Below are 21174 nucleotides of genomic sequence, written 5' to 3'. Positions count from 1 at the left end.
TCCCTGACCTCTATTTCAACCTAGACAAAATAGCAAAGATAGATGACATGGAAGGGGGAGAATGGAGAAAACAGGCTAGAAGGGTGTCCGTAAGCCGGAACGGGTTCTATGCCTGTCCCGGATTCAGGACAGGAGAAATGAGAAAAACCTGTGGAGAAATAAATGCCCTGTTTTGCGCTAGTTGGTCCTGTATAACTACTAATGATGGAGAATGGAAATGGGCCACGAAACCCTGGTACATAACCATGTCCTTTGTCCAGCGCTGCACCAGAACCCGATATTCAAAAACTTGCAATCTGGTCCGCATCAAGTTTGAAGATGCAGCAAAATCTGATAACCGTTGGATATCTGGGTTAATATGGGGCCTATATTTATACCAAAAGCCACTGTATGGAATCCCTATCCAAATCAAATTAATAGTCAACCCTATCACAACCCCTGTCGCAGTAGGACCAAACCAAGTTTTATCAGAAACAAGGAAGCCCCTGGTTCCTGCACCAAGAGAGCCCCAACCAAGAGCTCCTAAAAGCACCTCCCCGCCTCTAATCTCCACCTCCTCTAAATACACACCCTCAGCCCAAAACGTCACCCGCGGGCCCCTTGACCTGGGAATAGGTGACAGGCTCCTAAATCTCATAAAGGGCTCCTATTTCGCTTTAAACCAGACAAAGCCAGAATTTACCTCCTCTTGCTGGCTATGTCTGGCAACAGGCCCCCCTTACTATGAAGGCATTGCCTCCACTAATAATTTCACTAACTCCGCCAATCCTACTGGATGCGCATGGGAACAACAAAGAAAACTAACCCTGGCTGAAGTTTCTGGGTCGGGAACCTGCATAGGCCAAGTGCCCCCTAGTCACCAGCATCTTTGTAATGTAACCTTGACAGTACCCAGCTCCAATCACTATTTGGTCCCCTCCGAGACGGACTGGTGGGCTTGCAACACTGGGCTCACCCCCTGTATATCCACAGCCGTTTTTAGCAGTGGCACCCACTATTGCGTGTTGGTACAAGTTGTTCCCCGAGTATACTATCACTCTGGAGACTCCTTTGATCTCCGGTATGAGCAAAAAACTCATACTAGACCAAAGAGAGAACCTATCTCCCTCACCCTCGCCGTAATGTTAGGAATTGGGGTAGCGGCTGGAGTTGGGACTGGGACAGCAGCCCTAGTGCATGGTAACCATCATCTGCAACAACTTAGAGTAGCCATAGATGAAGACCTTAGAGCCATAGAACAATCCATCACAAAACTTGAAGAGTCCTTGACTTCTCTGTCTGAAGTTGTATTACAAAACCGACGAGGGCTAGAAATTGTCTTTCTGAAAGAGGGCGGGCTCTGTGCAGCCCTGAAAGAGCAATGTTGTTTTTATGCAGATCATTCAGGAGTAGTTAAAGATTCTATGGCAAAACTAAGAGAAAGATTAGACAAGAGAAAAAAAGAGAGAGAATCTCAGCAGAATTGGTTTGAAAATTGGTACAACCAATCCCCTTGGCTTAGCACCCTAATCTCCACCATCTTAGGACCCCTCATCCTGCTCACGCTCATCCTGACTTTCGGGCCATGCATACTCAACCGCTTACTCACCCTTATTAAAAATAGATTAAACATAGTACATGCTATGGTTCTGACCCAACAATACCAGACCCTCAGGACTGAAGAAGAGGCTCAAGATTGAGCCTCTGACACAAAAAGAGGAGGGAATGAAACTAGGCCTCATAAAACTTAGAAACTAGGCCTCATATAGAAAAAAATTAACACCAGGTGGCTCTGGATAGGGTCCCACCCTGCCTCGATAAGGACCCAACCTCATGGGGTCCCACCCTGCCAATTCCGGGGGTCCCACCCTGCCTCGAAGTTCCCGGAATCAACAACTCCAGGAAAAAAACCTCATAAGGTCCTGCTCTAACCAATTAGCATAAGACACCTTGCTCAGGCCATAGCTAGACCCAATCATTTTGCGCCTTAAGCTTTGTTTGAATTTCGCGCCATAAACTGTGTTTGAACTTGTGTTTGCCTATATAAACAGCCTGTAACAAGCAGTCGGGGTCCCAGGGCCAACTTAGAGCTTGGGACCCTAGCGCGCTAGTAATAAATAACTCTCTGCTGTGAATCTCATGTCGGTGATCCTTCGCGGCGACCCCTGCCCAGGGGGGAATCGACAGTTCGGTTCCAACACTTGAAGTCCCCTATTAATAACAGTTGATTCATAAGTTCCTCAAAGCAATAAACAGCACTCTTTAAAATATTAGATAAAAACATAATTTATATAACCAAAATCCATCAACTGGAATATAATCAGAAGTTCACAGACTGTAAAGTCTGTCTACTTCTGGAAAAACTATTCTTTAAAAATGATTTTGTTTATGTATCTTGTTTTTTCATTCCCTGTTCCTTCAGATTTTGAGGACTGAATCTTTGTTTCACGGTAGTTCATCTGCATCAAATGTTTGCACTTCATTTGGATTATAATCCTCTCTTTGTAAGTGATGAAACAGAATAAGCAGAAAACAATGTGAAACAGAATAGGTAACAAACACATCTGAATTAAAGTACATTCCACAAACTTAAGCCCAATTACTGTGAAATGATATAAGGGAATATAGCATCAAGTCTTCATGAATGAATCACCAATTATATGAGTGGGGGATAAGTGGTTGATTTTTTATTTCATGCCTTTATTTTTTTTTTATAAAGGTACAAATTAAATGGTTTCTATTGAAGTTGACATTTGTCATAATATTCTTAGAAAAAGCATGGCAAAGAAAGAGCAAAATGTTCATAATAATTAAATGGCATTATCTTTTAAATTATCTTTAAATGGCATATGGGGGATTTTTTTTTTCTCACTTAATTTTCTGTTATTTCCAAGTTTTCTATAATAGGAATACATTACTTTTGAAAAAGAAAAGTCTATTTTAAAATAGTCTTTAAAGTTAGATAATATAAGCTCAATGTATTACAAAAAAAGCCAAATCCTAAGATCTGTAATTTTAAAGGGTTTTTTAAAGTTGATGAAGTAACTCTATTACATTTATAGATTTGTTCTTCAACAAAATAATATTAATTCTGATTAATTATTTTTACCTGTTCCCTTCCGTGCAAGTTCCAAACTCCACTGGGGTTTTGTGGTGGGTGTGCTGTCACAGCCTGTTGAGTGCTGGGGTATTAAAGCAGATCGGGAGCTAGCTGGCCGATATTTCGAGAGCCCTAAAATGCCAAACGAGAAAAAAGAGGGATTTATTTCTTTGTTTCCCAAAAGAAAAAAAGGCTGACAGGTTTTTATAAACTAGCCTTAAAGACAGAAACAGTTCATCCACAGTAAAATTCTAACAGTTGAAAGAATACTAGCTGGGTGGAGCGGCTCACACCTTTAATGGCAATGCTTTGGGAGGCTGAGGAGGGAGGATCGCTTGAGGCCAGGAGTTCAAGACCAGCCTAGCCATCACAGTGAGACCACATCTCTACTGCAGAAAATAAATAAATAAAATCAGCCAGGTATGGTGGCATGTACCTGTGGTCCTAGTTACTTGGGAGGCTGAGGTGGGAGGATGTATTGAGCCCAGGAGTTCGAGGTTGGAGTGAGCTATGATCATGTCACTGTAATCTAGCCTGGGCCACAGAGTGCGACTCTGTGCCTTTAGAAGAAAAAAAAAAACTATTTTAAAACTACTAAAAATCTCATTTAATTTAATCCTTTGTCATGGTTCTTGTAAGCTTAAGTCTGAGTAGAATAAAGCATTCAAGAGAGGCAATAAGCTTGAATGACTTGCTGAACATATAAATTAAACCCTGTATTCTGGGGCAGGAACCATTTCATATTTTTTATTATTTATGTGGAACTCTGTATAGAGTAGTTTGCCCAGCCCCCCAAATTTTGGTAACAAATACCATTATAAAATTTACTCAACAAATAGATCCAAGATAGTTTAGGGACTATAGAAGACATTTAAAACAGAAAATGGTCTAATTGCGTAATGTGAACAGCACTGTAGTGGAATCTGGAGATTGAGGTTTTGATTCCAAACTTATCAAAAAAATCAGAAATACATTCTGAGTAAGATATTTTATCTCTTTATGTCTTAAATCCTTCACTTGTCACATTCCTTCACTTGTCCTAAGATTTAGCCCTTAGTTGGCCACTACCTGGGTATGTCATCCAGGGCAAGTCACTTAGCATCTCTCTACTTGTCTACTTAAATGGACAGAATAGATAAAATAACTGTTAAGCTTCAACTATAAAACCCAAAGAATTCATGACCTATCAGTCTTCAAATGTATCTTAGATTCATGTCCTACCTGCAGCAAGTTCTCAAATTCTAGTAGCTCATCTTAGATTACTAGATAATGAAAAAATAATTTAGGTCTCATAAATAAAATTAAAACAAAAAGCCAAATAAAAAGCAAAGCAACAGGAGTAATAAAGTCTTTAGCACAAATGTAACACGTTAAAAACGAAAGAGAAAAAAAAATCTCATTCATATGTAAACATCCTAAAATACAACAACCATGGGCAATGAAAAAGATTTCCAAACAAAAAAATAGAAACATTACCCAGAAAAAAAGAGACAAACAGTCATACCCATAATAGAAGAAATGCATTAAAAAGTAAACTTGGAAGGGCACAGTGGCTCACGCCTATAATCCCCACAATTCGGGAGGCCAAAGCAGGCGAATCACTTGAGGTCAGGAGTTTGAGTCCAGCCTGGCCAACATGGCAAAAGCCCGTCTCTACTAAAAATACAAAAATTAGCCGGGCATGGTGGTGCGCGCCTGTAGTCCCAGCTACTTGGGAGGCTGAGGCAAGAGAATCACTTGAACCCGGAAGGCAAAGGCTGCAGTCAGCAGAGACGGCACTACTGCACTCTAGCCTGGGCGACAGAGTGAGACTCTATCTTAAAAAAAAAAAAAAAAAAAAAAGCCCCAAAAGCAAAAACAGTAAACGTGTTATTTTACAGTTACTCTAAAAGTTCTGAATTATTACACTGATGACAAGTGCTATGACAGATAATGATCATAAAGAAAATTAAAGAATTACAATTTATATACCAATAAGAATTTTAGAAACATAATGCCGAGTAAAAAAAAGCAAGTCATGTTATACCATTTCTTAAAAAATTCAAAAAACAAGTGCAACTAAACATACAGGATCACATACCTATGTGGAACACTATAAAGAAAAGCAACAGAATGAAATTAAGGAAAAAGAAAAAAAAAGAAAATGTGAGATAGTAGTTACTTGTAGTGGAAAGGCAGAACAGGACCAGGGATAAAGAGATAGGAAACATCCGTGCATGATATATTGTGTACATGTTAACTTGGGTGGCACGTACGCAGATATTTGTATGTCGTAACTTTAATCAAAGGCTTTTATTTCTTAAAAATTAGAAAAAGCTTATGATATGAACTGGTATAATCTCTCAAAAAACATGGCAATAAGTATCAAGAGCTACGAAAATCTAAAGACATGTATCTCACAATATAGCTAACATTAATCTTTTCACTAAAAATACATTTTGGGGAATTTATCCAAGAAACATAATTTAACAAAAAGATAAAGTGCAGAATTACCAACAATATATAAAAAGGAAAAACAACCTAATGCCTATCAACAAGGAAATGACAAGGTAAATTTTAATATATTGACTCTCTATGTTGTCTTAGGAATTTTTTTTTTTTTTTTTTTGCGATGGAGTCTCGCTCTGTTGCCCAGGCTGGAGTGCAGTAGCACGATTTTGGCTCACTGCAACCTCTGCTCCTCCAGGTTTAAGCAATTCTCTGCCTCAGCCTCCGGAGTAGCTGGGATTACAGGTGCGTGCCACCACGCCCGGCTAATTTTTTTGTATTTTTAGTAGAGACGGGGTTTCACCATCTGGGCCAGGCTGGTCTTGAACTCCTGACCTCGTGATCCACCTGCCTCGGCCTCCCAAAGTGCTGGGATTACAGGCGTGAGCCACCATGCGCGGCCCTTAGGTAGTATTTTCAAAAGAAAACATGATGCTTTTTGAATGACCTATGAAAATGACTGACATAATATTATATGAGATAGGCAGGCAAAAAGAGAAAGTGGTGCTACAAGCAGCATTAACTGCAGTTAAAAAAAATTAATCTAACTATGGTTACATGAAGTCAAGTCTACAACATACACACACAAAAAAGAAATCAGAGCTACTAGAAAGAATCTGAATGATGGATTTTATACAAGCAAATACTTAAAAAAGACCAAAATAAAACAGCCAAAAGCAGCACTTTTTCTATTTGTTATTTTGCTAATTTCTGTTGCAACCTGATACAATTTAATATTTTAAGCTGGCTAATTTTAAACTTTATATTTGTTCATTTGAAAATAAAGTAACACACATTAAAAAACTGGTATCAATCAATGTCTCCATCTCCTCAATGACTGCAGAATACTAATCTTACCCGGAGTTGACGGCCTTTCAAGCATGTTTAAATGATGGGAAATGAAGGCCTGGCTATCATGAACAGTATCCATATCAATCTCCTCCTCATCTTGAGAACTTGAAAACTAAAACACATACACACATAAAACAGAGGAACAAAAGAACCATTACATCACGTTATGTTTGGATCTTAGCTCTTAGGAAAAGTAGCAGAGAGGCCATAGGATATACCCCCATATAATCTTAAAGTAAAAAGTAGTTTCTTTCTTCAAAGATATTAAGAGAAAGAAAATTTTTGTGGTCCAGCCTCCAATTAGAAATTACTGGAAATGTAATAGCAACTAAAATCTACTCCTATTTTGTGGGAAAAAGTGATGAGTTGTGGTGAAACGTGCACACATAGTTCCTCCCCCAAATAGAGAAGAATTATGCGATAATATAAGTTAAATGCTTGGTTCGAATGTCTCAGAAGGACATTTGAGTTTTATAATGCAGTCTGTCGCATGTGTTCCTGCTAAGGAAAAACCACTGCAAGTATTCAAAAAGATTTACAAGAAGGTGAATATCCTACACTGTTAATACAGGTTTAACCTGTATTTCTTACTCTGATTTTGAGTTTGACTTTACTGCTATCCTCATTCTTCTCCAGTATTTGACCAGGTTCTAGTGGGAACCCCAGTGGTGTATCAGACTTCCTCTTCACTCCCTGCTGATGAGCTGATATATTACATGATGCTTCCTTGGCAAGGTGATCATCTTCCTGCGGCAATATTCAAGATGAAAATTAGATTTCTGAAAACGAGTAGCTCATATTACAGCTGAAAACTAATAGCTATAGCAACCATGCAGATTAGAGCATGCCCAGTGGCTAGAAATTATCAGCAATGGGCTTAAAATAAATGTAATCTTTTCTTGTCTGTTGGTCTTTTTTAGGGGGAGAAGGGAGGTATTTAAGTGAACTTTCAGAGCTTTCCCCAAAGAACATGTCCTTTGATGCATTTTCTCCTCTTAACCTGCAGTGTGAATGTGGATTAATTAACATATATGAGCAAGAATTATAAATATATCCATTTTCACAGGCTGATAAATATGTAGATCTGAAAGAGCTCTTTAATGAGACTTTTTTTTTCTATGTAAGTATTTGTCTTACTTCTTCATAACCCAAACTCTAGGACATATTTTAAATCGACAACAAATAAGTATGATGATACTTCAGAAAATTTAGGTGAGTAAGCAAATTTAACATGAACTATTACTAACTAGCATAGAGAGAATCTGCAATTTAAAGTGTCAAAACACCAGTAGGGAATTGCCAGGCAAGTAATCTGGTCTAAATATTGGTGAAAAATGAAGCTTGAAGTATTGGAGACATTTTGTCATCAATAAAAAAACATTTCAGGAAAAATTCCTTTAAATTACAGTAAAATGATTAATATGTATCTTATAAGTCTTTCTACAAAATGGTAATTTTATAATACAGAGGCAGAAATAAAAGCTTCTCTGAAGGCAAACAAACATATATATATCTCTGTGTGTGTGTGTGTGTCTGTGTGTATATATATAAAACGTTTTAAAATGTAACACACAGTCTCCTCCCAAATCAGCAGATTATTAATTTACCTCGTCATTCATTCATTCATTCTTTATTTCATTCAACAAGCATTTGCCAGGCATTTATCATATGTTTAGAACTGTGCTAGGCATTACACAGAGCAACAATTTTAAAAAGACAAGGCCCCTGTTTTCACATGGCTTGCCATTAACACATATGGGACAAGATGGGTTAATATGTAATAGGTTAAATATTCAGCTGGGTGTGGTGGCTCATGCCTGTAATCCTAGCACTTTGGGAGGCCAAGGTGGGTGGATCACCTGAAGTCAGGTGTTTGGGACCAGTCTGGACAACATGGTGAAACTCCGTCTCTTCCAAAAATACAAAAACTTAGCCAGGCATGGTGGCAATCACCCGTAATCCCAGCTACTCAGGAGGCTAAGGCAGGAGAATTGCTTGAACCCAGGAGGCAGAGGTCGCAGTGAGCTGAGATTGAGCCATTGCACTCCAGCCTGGGGAACAAGAATGGAACTCTGTCTCAAAAAAAAAAAAAAAAGGTTAAATATTCATTTCTATCTTTTGCTACTCAGAGAAGAAATTCTATGTTCAAGTATAAAAAAAATCATTAGATTATCACAATAGGAGTAAAGGGACCAGGAGCACATCATTTGTTATGTGCAGTTTTATAGTTGCCAGTAGCATTTTATAATTTGCACAGTGCTAATCAAATGTCAGCCAGCATGTTTTCAAAGGACACAATAAACTGTGTTAGTGGCTATAAAATTCACTAGTTCACAGGAAACAATTCTCTTCTCTAGATGGCTCTATATAATGAAACTACATCTTCTGTAATACATGTGATTCTTACAGGGTTCTGAAATCCAACTAGCTGTGGGTGACTGCTTGGATTATTTGCAGCTTCTTGGTTGCCGGCTACTGCCTCTGGAATTATGGTAGGATTCAAGACAGCTTTTTTCTCCTTTAGATTAAGAACCAACCCAAGCTCTGGCAAGGGTAAACAGGAAGGTCTACTGAGGCCAAAAAGTGTGAAGTACAAGTCCACAGCACCACACCGTAACCTCCAGTCATGTGAAGTACCTAAAAAGTACGTAATAAAGAATTAAGTCAACATGCACATTGATTCATACATTTTAACTGTCCCAGAACCTGTACAACAAAAGGAACTTTATAACTGGAAAAACCTTTATCACACCTTTCATCTTACAAAATGAATACTAGACATGAACCAAAAATCTAACATTCCAAAAATTGTCTTTTTTTTTTTTTTTTTTTTTGTTGTTGTTGAGACAGAGTCTCGCTCTGCCGCCCAGGCTGGAGGGCAGTGGCCGGATCTCAGCTCACTGCAAGCTCCGCCTCCCGGGTTCACGCCATTCTCCTGCCTCAGCCTCCCGAGTAGCTGGGACTATAGGCGCCCGCCACCTCGCCCGGCTAGTTTTTTGTATTTTTAAAGTAGAGACGGGGTTTCACCATGTCAGCCAGGATGGTCTCGATCTCCTGACCTCGTGATCCGCCCGTCTCGGCCTCCCAAAGTGCTGGGATTACAGGCTTGAGCCACCGCGCCCGGCCCCAAAAATCGTATTTTTTGTAGCCTTAAATCTTCCTTTTTATTCTCTCTCCTCAGTAATTATCCCACATTCACTCATTCTCTGTTCATCTTGTCTGATTCTCTTCATTAACAGCCTGTTAGGAAGACAGCCTCCATGAGCCTTTACATTCCCTATCATGGAAACAAATTTTCTGATCTCTAGAACTTACTACTTTCAGGTTTTACATATAGTAAGAAACCATGCAACTACTATTGGACTTATTGAAGAGGAGGAAAATATTTTGCTAAACACCTTTATATTTGTGTTACTGTAGTGAGAACTTATTTCTGATTTTTAAATAACAGAAATAAGCAAACCACAAGCATGACAACGGGCAGTAGACATGGGCTTGACTAGAAAATAACTGCCTGGGTAGAAGTTCGGTTTCTCCTAGTTCAGACACTAGAGGCAAGTTCTTTCCATTTCTCTGAGTCTCAGTTTTTTCATCTCCAAAATAGGAGTTTTGGTCTCAAGTCATACCTTACCCCATAGCAATGACAGATCACAGCACATTGATACCAGGGTTTTTTCACCTTCCTTTTCTCCCCAGTAGAACACTCCAGTAGATATTGTCATCAAATAGACTGAAAAGATGAAATTTGTCAACTAGGATTACACAACCTCTATGGTTTCTAGTCAGAATTTTAAATGACTTGAAGAGTATAGAATAAGTGAAAAGAAGAAAAGTGGATATTCTTCTTGAGAAGAAAAATAAGCCCGGCCGGGCATGGCGGCTCATGCCTGTAATCCCAGCACCTTGGGAGGCCGAGGTGGGCAGATGGCTTGAGCTCAGAAGTTAAAAACAAGCCTGGGCAACATGGCGAAGCCCTCTCTCTACTGAAAAACACAAAAATTAGCTGGGTGTGGTGGCGCATGACTGTAATCCCAGCTACCTGGGTGGGGGAGGCAGGAGAATCGCTTAAACCCAGGAGGCGGAGGCTGCAGTGAGCCAAGATTGCACCACTGCACTCAAACCTGGGCAACAGAGTGAGACCTTGTCTCAAAAAATAAAGAAAGAAAGGAAGGGAGAGACGGAAGGGGGGAAGGAAGGCCCTATAAATACCTAATTTTTACCAAGAACTGTTGTTTCCAAAGAGTACCACATTTAAAAAGGAGAAACAAAAAGGAAAAAATTTGGATATCATAAATATTAAACTTTGTGGTTGTCAACAACAAATATTAGTATAAGTAAATACATTATCAACTAATAGTAATTCTCATCACATTTACTCTAACAGGTAGCTATTAATTATATGCAAATCTGCAACAGGAAAAATTGTAAATTCACTTTCATACTAGAGAGTGCATTGTACTAGGCCACTGTGCATGCTATAATGTTGTGAAACAGCTCTCATCATTCCTACTTGAGACATTTTCAGTTTTGCTGCTGTGTGACATATAACACTGGCAGAAGCAAGAGAGAGGCAAGAGCTACAGAGAACCAAGTAATGGAAAAAACATGACACAGTAAAAGCAAGAATTTTACATTGGAAACCCATTTTCCCTTCCTGGAATATGCATATGTGGACACTTCAACAGCTTGAGGTAGTATTATTTTGTAGGCATTCATTTCTCCTCCTCAAAGCATTTTACATATATAGACGCTCCACAGAGAGGAGGTTATCAGATTCCTGGGGGCTTCTATTAGCAAAGGCTAGACGGTCTCAACCCTCTGAGGGAAGGGAAGAAATGCCAGGAGTAAGCAATCCAGAGCAGCTGTATCTCTCTATCCACGGGTATAACAAGAAAAGGAGTGAATCTTAGCCATTTTATCAGTTAAAAGAAAAAAAAAAATAGAACAGTTTAGAGTATATTTGCTGTTTGGAAGAAAATTAAACCTTGAAGATCAATATTGCTTAATCATGTGTGTGCAAAAACCAGCCTGAACTTTTATATGCTGTCGAAGATCTCAAAATGAGTCATTCAATTGTGAATTCCTTAACATTTAAAAATATATATGTTAATTTTAAAAGACAAATTGAGTATGTGTATTTTGATGAGCTAGGGCTTTTATTTGGTTTTGGAACATCAGCTTAAGGATGATTAGGCAGCACAGTAAAGGCTGCTAAGTGCACTGAAGCCCTCCAATATGATTTTGGTTACTTTTTATTTCTATGTGGGTTTTTGGTTTTGCTAGACTTCTAATTTGGACAAAGGAATGGACACCACTGTTTTGTTCCTGAGGGAGGTTCTTGATAGTGTTTTCTGTCTCCTAAAAATGAACTTACATATTAAAATTGGGGACTACAAGGGAGCTAAAAAATGAATAGCAGTACTTTTGTTAAAATTACAAGAGAGAGCAAAAAAATAGAGATAAAAGCCAAAATTTCATTGTATTTCAAAATCATGGAATAAAATCTTAAGATGGTTGTCATGTTAGTACGTTAGTATATTTCAATTAAGTTGAGAGACAGAATGGGAGAAAAACACTTCTAATTAATTGCCTGTTAGCTCTGTGACCTTGGGCAAGTCAGCTGTCTGGGCTATAACTGAGATGATTAGAGTAGTTCACTCAGATGATCTTTAAGACCCCCTCATCAGGTCTAAAATTCGATGATTCCAAGTCAATCAATCCCATTAGAGAGAGGCCCTGAAACAGCCTCTGATTTCTGCCTTCAGTTACAGTATTCTGAAGACCCATCTTTCATCTTCCAGCTACCTCCCCTCTCCCTATCACTTATGGCAACGAATGATCACATACGACAAAATAACAGTCACTAGTCTCTCCTCCCAGGAAAATTGCTATTCATCCTGTCTTCATTAGCAGTTATACTCTGAGACCAACCCTGTTTATCTGAATCAGAACAACAACATTCAAGAAGTAAGAAACCCAGTATTAATGTTGTCTATTCAAATCAGAAAGTGCCTTGAGACAAACACCACCAAAATAGTAAATCTGATCCTACCGAAAAATCATCTCTTCATTTTCTGAGGTAACTGCTATTAAAATTGATCAACTAGGCCGAGGCGGGAGGATCACGATGTCAGGAGATCGAGACCATCCTGGTTAACACAGTGAAACTCAGTCTCTACTAAAAATACAAAAATTAGCTGGACGTGGTGGTGGGTGCCTGTAGTCCCAGCTACTCAGAGGCTGAGGCATGAGAATGGCGTGAACCCGGGAGGCGGAGCTTGCAGTGAGCCGAGATCGTACCACTGCACAACAGCCTGGATGACAGAGTGAGATTCCATCTCAAAAACAAACAAACAAACAACTGATCAACTAAAAAAGCTGCTAAGAAGAAAACTCACTTTGAAAGCCACTGTTTTCAGGACACTTCTGAATAAATCCAGCACTCTTTATTGATGACTGAAGCTTAGAAATTTGTACACAGTTAAGCCAGAAATACAATTTCCACTGGGTATTACTATCCTGACTGTTCTGTCCATCTTACAATTAAAAAAACAGCAAATTCATTTCTATTTATGTGTGTGTGTATACATATATAATTTCCTAAGCAGATGAATCAGTATGTTTTAATTTTCTTCCACCATTTCCATTCCTAAGAAGGAAGGTATTAGGGAGAGAGAGATGGTGGGACAGAACTTTGAAACCTTTTGATGTTAATATCAAAACTGTTTATTTTCTTACTCTGAAACCTAGCAAATCCTATCAAACCGAATTAGAAGTTGTCCCTCATTCTACCCCCTTGAGTGTAGCTGTAAATTTCCAAACACTAAAAATTATGATGTAAATAAACAGCATTCAATGACTTGAACAATTCATGTTTTCATGTCATTCTTATAGTAATATGCCAGACACTAAAGGTCAATGTGGAAGCCAGACACTAAAGGTCAATGTGGAAGCAACAGTTAAAATTTCCTTCATAATGATAAAGAGTCAAAGATACTATCTCCTCAATGAAGATCTGTTTCTTCAGATATTAAAAAAACACCCAATTAGGCAAGACCAGCAAAAGTATTTATGTCTTAAATTAAATATGAAGCACCAATAAAAATCTCCAATTCTTAGGTTTTAATTTTTTAATGTATTTTAAAATTACTGTTATTTTGGCCTGTAATTCAGTATCTTACTTAATAAAGGCAGGATCATATATGTTCTGAATTTTGATACATATTCCTTTGGAAGAGGAAAATCATTTCTTTGTGTGGAAAAAAGCTACCACACACAGCTAACCAAAGTCAGCCTGGTTCTAACAACACCTGTTCCTCATTGCCCAGAGCATAAAACCTAAACTCCCCAGTCCCTTCGCATTTAGATTCTAATCTATCTTTCCAGATAATACTATTTTCTCAACACTCCTTCAGAACATGAGGCTTTTATATATATAATTCTACCACCTCAAAATGTATTTATCCTGCTGGAAAACTCCTTTCCATTCATTAAGAGCTAGCTCAAATACTACCTCTCCATGAACTTTTTAGTATTCCAGACAGGGTTCATGGCTCCTTTCTTTGGGTTCCCCAAATAGTTTGTTCTCTTTAGCAACTATCTCTTCATATTATAATGTATCTGTTCCTATGTCTCTCTTTCCATTATACTTAGTTAATACACAGAAAACGTAGCATAGTGGCAAACAGAAAGTGCTCAAGAAAAAACTAGTGAATTAATATGTGAAACCTTTAAAAATGACTGCCCCTGGCAAATATTTTCAATTAAACATAAACCTATTTATTTAAGAATCTTAAGCAACCATGGACAAAGACCATATAATGTAAAAGATCCTTGTCTTTAAAAATGTTTACTATATTTCTGTGGAGCATTAATTTAAAAGCTGTCATGGGAATTGCAAGGAGCATTTTTGGAAACAACTTGGGAACTGTGAATATGGGCTATATACTGGGTGGGGTTTGATGATCATATTGTGGATATGTACAATGACCTTATTCTCAGGAGTATATACTATTGGGAAGAGGATCATGATGCCATTTATTTTCAAATGATTCAGAAAAAAACAGGGTATAAATATAATATAAAGAAACAGAAGGAAAGGAGATAAAGTAAATGGTAAAATTTTAACTGGTGAATCAAGCTGAAAGTATATGATTATGCATTGTATTATTCTTTAAACTTTTAAGCTTTAAAAATTTTAAAAACAAAATGCTGAAGATAAATATGTATATGAAAAATTAAACTACATACAGAATGGGTTAAGATATCTGACATGTGTATGAGTGAATATACACATATATAGGTCGGTGTGTGTATATATTTACAAAGCAAAAACTGTTGGAAAGATACCAGAGTACCTCCCAGAATTTAAGGCTAAGTGGAGTTACTACACACCAAGAAACACGCAGAAACCAGGCAGCCCTGAGATCTCAAAAAGTTTAAGTCTGACAGCCTTCCCTCTGGGGTATGGTCACTAAAGTGATTCAGCTACCAAGAGTCCTCAGTTTCTGTACCAGTCTCTCAGCTCCAAATTCCCCTAGAATATTTCTAAAATGAGTACTAGTATTAACTGAATGGCATATGAATTTTTAAAAGTCATGAGTATCATTCTGTCTCACTCTCAAATTGATTTCAATTTTTGAAATCCTGCTTCTGTAAGCCCAACCACAATTTCTCTCTCTTGTTGAAAAGTTTCTGATTCTTCAGAATAAGAAAACAAACTCTAATTCTTCAAAAGCACATGATAAGATGATCCTTCTGAACAGCCATGATATTCTCTCCTATATATTTTAAATTGGTTCAGTAAATTTTGTAACTAGGTGAAGTCAATATACCTCAAATCCACTTTGTAGAAAGAGAGAAATAAATGAATATAATTACATCTGCATTGTTCACAGTTTTTGTTTCCCAGATAATGCTTATCTCAAGTGACTAGATAGCCCAGAAGCCCCAAAATGAGGAGCAGGCAGGGTTCCACTGGATTTGGGGACCTAGATGATGTTCTAGTTCCTTTTGTTATTGATGAACCCTCACTACCATTTCTTAAAACAATAACCATTAAGAATATAGCAATGTGAAAAATTCTCATGGTAAAATGCTGTTTTAAAACTTTTATTTCAACTATAACTATGTAACACAACACACACACACAATTATTTTTTCCTAAAGGCCAAATATACCCAAATCTTAATAGTGTTGATGTAACAGAATTATGTAATATTTCCTTTCTTTGTAGTTTTTTCAGATAAACTCTGTAACATGATTATATTACTTTTACCATTAATGATTTTTTAATCAAATAAAAGAAGGATTTCTTAGATCAGATTCATTCATTTATCCCAAAGGTTCAGACTTGGAAAGGAAATGACAATTCTCTCTTGTCCATCTTCACTATCTAGTCCAGTGTTCTAGAAAAACATTTTTTTAACCCTCCCAATTATTCATGCCACTCCCATTGTTCATACTATTCCATTTATAAATCTGAAAAACTGAGTAATAAACTGTTTATGACTATAGCCTCACTGATCTCACTGGTTTAGATATTGGCAGAGAATTTTAAACCAAAGCAGAACTGTACTACACTGCACACTATTAAAATTAAATACTAAACATCAGCCAGAACTTGCATTCATATAATCAAACCTTCCAATGAGCTTCAAATGTTTTATAAAAATTGTCTCATTAATCTTGAACACATATTTATTTTGTCCAAAACATCTTCTTTAGAAAATAATAAAAGAATTCTTCATATTTCACTATGCTTTCTTTAAATTTGTAACTTATCATGATCAAGGAATCATGTATTCTGGTTAAGAAGATATTCAATACAGCAGAGTTACTGCCACATATGAACTGCTGAATGAACCTTTGTAAGTTCCTGAACTTATGTGTTAATACCCTGGGTCTAAATAGCACAAATAATAATATCTTTTAAGGTAGCCAAAGGTAGCAAATATAAAACATTATGTAAAAAGCAGCAATTATTCTTTCAGAGATTAAAGAAAACATTAGGAAAAAAATAAGCAATATTTTAGTATAAACTGGTTTTATGTGTTGTTTTCTAAAGACCTTGAGGACAAGGTTATCCTATTTTCAATTTTATTATATTTCACATAAATATCTACTATGGTGTCTTTACTTGGTGGTATTGCACTATTATTATGAAACCGAAAAACAGAAGTTATACAACCACTTAACATCTCAATATTAGTGAACTAAGTAATAAAATAAAAGAATTAAAATTTGGTATTTAATTGTGAGTCAGTGAAGTAGCTACTAATGAGACAGGCAGGACAAGTTATTTTCCAATATTATAAAGAGCAAATAAAGTGACGTACTCAAAACTTTTAAATATTTGGATAGGCCAGGTATGGTGGCTCACGCCTGTAATCCCAGCATTTCCGGAGGCTGAGGCGGTGGATCACAAGGTCAGGAGTTCGAGACCAGCCTGGCCAACATGGTGAAATCCCGTCTCTACTAAAAATACAGAAATTAGCTGGGCACTGTGGTGGGCGCCTGTAATCCCAGCAACTCGGAAGGCTGAGGCAGGACAATCGCCTGAACTTGGGAGGCAGAGGCTGCAGCGAGCTGAGATCGTGCCATTGCACTCCAGCCTGGGCAACAGAGCAAGACTGTCTCAAAAAAAAAAAAAAAAAAAATTGCATAAATATCCACTGCTCTCCCACTATCTATCTGCAACAACTCTTGCTATCTTTAAGCAAAACACATTTCAGCCTAGCTTTTTATTGAATCTTTAAACCAAAACCATTATTATAATTTCAACCTATCACAGACATAAGGCAATTTTTCTTTAAATATACACATTTATAAATCAATAGAAAAGAATCAATAATTCAATTAAATAAAATGGCAAAGAATATGAATAACCTGCAAAAATAGAAATACAAATAGCTCAAATATATGAGAAGCATAACTATCATTATACTAGTATAACATTTTTGAGTATTCAATATGAGCCAGACACTGTGTTTTACAAATACTAATTTAATTCGATTTGAAGTAGGTATCATTATCACCTACATTTTACAAATGACAACAGTTCAGACAAATCACACAATAAATAAATTCAACCCTTTGCAAAGTGGTTCCAGAGCTAGCACTCCTAAGCACTGTTTCTTAGCTCTTGACCTCACTCAAGTAATGTAAATTAAAACTGTGACAAGGTTGGGTGCAGTGGCTCACGCCTGTAATCCCACCACTTTGGAAGGCCAAGGAGGGTGGGTCACCTGAGGTCAGGAGTTTGAAACCAGCCTGGCCAACATAGTAAAACTCTGTCTCTACTAAAAATACAAAAAGTAGTCAGGCATAGTGGCGCATGCCTGTAATCCCAGCTACTTAGGAGGGTGAGGCAGAAGAATCACTTGAACCTGGGAGGTGGAGGTTACACCACTGCACTCCAGCCTGGGCGACAGAGACTCTATCTCAAAAAAATAAAAATAAATTAAAAAATAAAAACTGTGATGAGATATCATGATCTCCACAGTACAGAACAATAACAGTAAGTACTTTGAAAAAATACAGTCTGTATGTTATTCTATATGCACTGACTGCCTCTGGAAGGATACACAAAAAATTGGTTACCTCTGGAAAAGGCCACTAGATGGTCAGGGAAAGATGTGAGAAGACATTTTTCACTCCTTTGTAACTTTCTGAAATAATAATAATACTTTGCAGGCTGATGTTTATAGCACCTTAACCATTTGACACTTTCATATAAATAAATATTTTTGTTTCCTTAACCACCCTATGGAGTAAAGTGAGTATCCTTAATAAATGTTATCACAGCCACCACTGTGAAGGTGTGATAGTCTACTTAAAAGAAAAAAAAAATCTCAACTTTTACCTTTAGTTCTAAATGCTACTGAATTGAAAACCTGTTGTAAAATCAAACTACTCTAATAACAATAATAAAAAAAATTTAAATCACTGCTCTCTCACCAGAATTCATAAGTTTCCAAAGTTGATCTACCAGGGCTTCATTGCATAAGGGAGACTCCATGTTCTTAGTAAATGGTGGGTTCTTAGTCAACATGTTGAGAATCTTATGCCTGAAAGATTAAAAAAAAAAATCAAAGTTTCACTGACCATTTACTGACAGATGCTATGAGTAGGAGACACCATGAACATTGAAAAATTATCTGTAGTTTCTCCTTCCTATTTTATCACTTTCTCTCTTAAATCTTGCTTTGCGTTTATTTAGTTTAATTTCCAAAGACACCATGTCACATCCTGAATATTTACTACTTGTTTTTTCACTGAAACACTCTGGGGTTTGGATAAGAGAGTAATTTAAAAAAATTCTGGTGGATTTGGTCTTTCTAAAATCACCTTACTGTGTGATGAGATCTTCTAAAACCTGACTCCACATAATCCTAACCAATCTTTCCCATCCCACTTTCTAAAATGAACATTCCACTCTGCTTAGATATATGTACAATGATTGGTAAGTATAAAAATCTTAACACAGAGCAAAAAAATCTATATATAGACCAATAAGTCTATATTCGAGATAATAAAATGAACATATATGTGATTACTATAGTATATTTGTAAAACATGGAAATGTGCAGAAGTATTTTAAATATAAAGACTGTAAAAAGTTTTCCTTAAAACAAGCTGAGGTTGAGAAGAGTATCCTACTAGAGGGTAACATTTAAACTCTACTAGTGGGAGTTTTTATCTCATATGAGAGGCTACCTGAACATATTATGGAGTTCTCTAAAATATAGGGCAATGCAATGAAAACAAAATTTGGAAAAGAAAACATCCACTGCTATGAGTAGAAGACACCATCAAAGGCTAGAGAAAAGAAAGGAGAAGAAACCTACTGCAGTAGTCTAGCATTTAATGAAAGCATCAACATCAGCTCTAGGACCAAGTTTGAGAAATTACTAAGAGTAACTGCAATGCTTGGATATAAGTGAGGGAGAAAGAAATTGGGTTGTAATTCTTATGGAGGTTGGCAAAACTTTAAAGAAGGTGAATTGGGGAAATTTTTACATTTAATTGATGGTAGTAAGACATCAAATTGGATTTGTAATTGAGAAAGAGATGGGAGAAAAGTGAAACTGCCAGATTGTAAATAATTTAACCCCTTTTGGCTGCAATTTAATGTCTATAAACCTAAAAGATGTAGATTCTGTTAACATCCTCTTGTGCTTTGAAATTTAAGACTGTGTAAAATAAGACTACTGAAGGGTTTTAAGAATAAAAGTGAAATGTAATTACAGAATGCAATTTACAGATAGGTAATATAAATGGCGATATAAATCTTTATGGATATTTCATATCCATATTTTCATCTTTATATATAAACACAATTCCTCTCCTTCAGGCCTCATACTCTATTTGTAAGAGCCGATCAGTAATATAGGTAAATAAAATATTTCAAAATGTGAGTTTATTCTTTATTGCATTTTAAGTTGTTATACTTTTAATTTGCTTGAAGAAGAAAAGTGAAGTTTCTGTCTGGCTGCTTTCCAAGTCACCCAAATTACTCTAAATGCCAAGTAAGGTCTGCTAATAATTATTTTATTTTATTATTTTATTTTTTTTAGCTGAGTGCAGTGGCTCACGCCTGTAATCCTAGCACTTTGGGAGGCCCAAGGGGGTGGATAACTTGAGGCCAGGAGTTCGAGACCAGCCTGGCCAACATGTGTGGTTTAATTTTGTATTAAAAATACAAAAATTAGCCAGGTGTGGTGGTGCATGCCTGTAATCCCAGCTACCGGAGAGGCTAAAGCAGAAGAATCGCTTGAACCTGGGAGGCGGAGGTTGCAGTAAGCCGAGATCACGCCACTGCACTCCAGCCTGGGCCAGAATGAGACTCCATCTCAAAAAAATTTATGTTGAAAATCAAATTAAAAAAGGACATGAATAAATGCAAAAGATATTTCCATATTTTCAAAAATCATAAACAAGCATTTTATGCTTAATCTGAAATTACTCAGTTCATTATAGGACTTACAAAATATCATAGCATCATAGCACATGAACTAACCTTACATAGGGTACAGGGTCATTCTGAATCATATTAAGTAGCCATTGCAGTTCTTCATAACTTCTGTCCACTGAAAATAAAAGAAAATATATTTGTTGTTAATTATACCAAATAAAATAATGAATAATGAGTGATAAGCAGGGAGTTTACATTTAATATTTAGGAGTCTGCCTTAGCTGAGTTTTCAATCAGAGTTGAAGGTTACAGGTAAGCTCTTACATTTTTATGCAATGAGCCACTTTGTAAGTTTTATAAGTATCAAGCTATATATTAGAGCCAAGACATAAAGTTGCATCAAGAATATATTTTTTTACTAAAGTTCAAACCAATGGCAAGCATAACATAAAGCAAGTTGTAATTAAGAACCCTAAATTACAGATGATTAACTGGACAAAATCTGTTTAAATACAATTGTTTTCCTAGATGCCTAAATGATGGAGAGGTTTGACACTCAATGGTATCTCAACTATATTATATAGTATAGTCCACTGTTTTTGCCCAAGTGGTTTCTTCCATTTAAGACTAAAGAACAGTTTTACTTTTCAAGCATAATATAAAAGGCAGTTACAAAAATAGTGCTACGAATATAGTTGACATAAAATGACTAGCTATTTCCATTCACCTTTTCAAACAAGTTTTGCTTTCATAATTTGAAAAGCTGCGTCTTCAGAATTTTATTCGCAATACTTTTCATTTCTTCCATTTTCTAACTTGAGTATCAATATTTAAATTTACA

General features: G+C 36.7%; 1 protein-coding gene across 4 annotated transcripts in view; it reads right to left on the bottom strand.

Annotated features, from left to right (window-relative positions):
• The window catches only part of LOC105468525 (TATA-box binding protein associated factor 2), a 119710-nt gene that overhangs the window by 20771 nt on the left and 77765 nt on the right, over positions 1–21174 (bottom strand). For 3 of the 4 annotated variants that reach the window (XM_071067881.1, XM_071067883.1, XM_071067884.1), the window contains 6 exons: positions 20439–20508; positions 18377–18486; positions 8826–9055; positions 7010–7165; positions 6425–6530; positions 3089–3211 (listed from right to left, as the gene is read on the bottom strand). In XM_071067881.1, the coding sequence (XP_070923982.1) occupies positions 3089–3211; positions 6425–6530; positions 7010–7165; positions 8826–9055; positions 18377–18486; positions 20439–20508 (795 nt within the window). The remainder of the gene's footprint in view (positions 1–3088; positions 3212–6424; positions 6531–7009; positions 7166–8825; positions 9056–18376; positions 18487–20438; positions 20509–21174) is intronic. The other variant, XM_071067882.1, reaches the window with a different exon arrangement.

This window comes from Macaca nemestrina, chromosome 8 (assembly GCF_043159975.1).
Source record: "Macaca nemestrina isolate mMacNem1 chromosome 8, mMacNem.hap1, whole genome shotgun sequence".
Lineage (NCBI taxonomy): Eukaryota > Metazoa > Chordata > Mammalia > Primates > Cercopithecidae > Macaca > Macaca nemestrina.
Note: the sequence above shows the minus strand (reverse complement) of the source record. Positions and strands in the feature narration are given on the sequence as shown.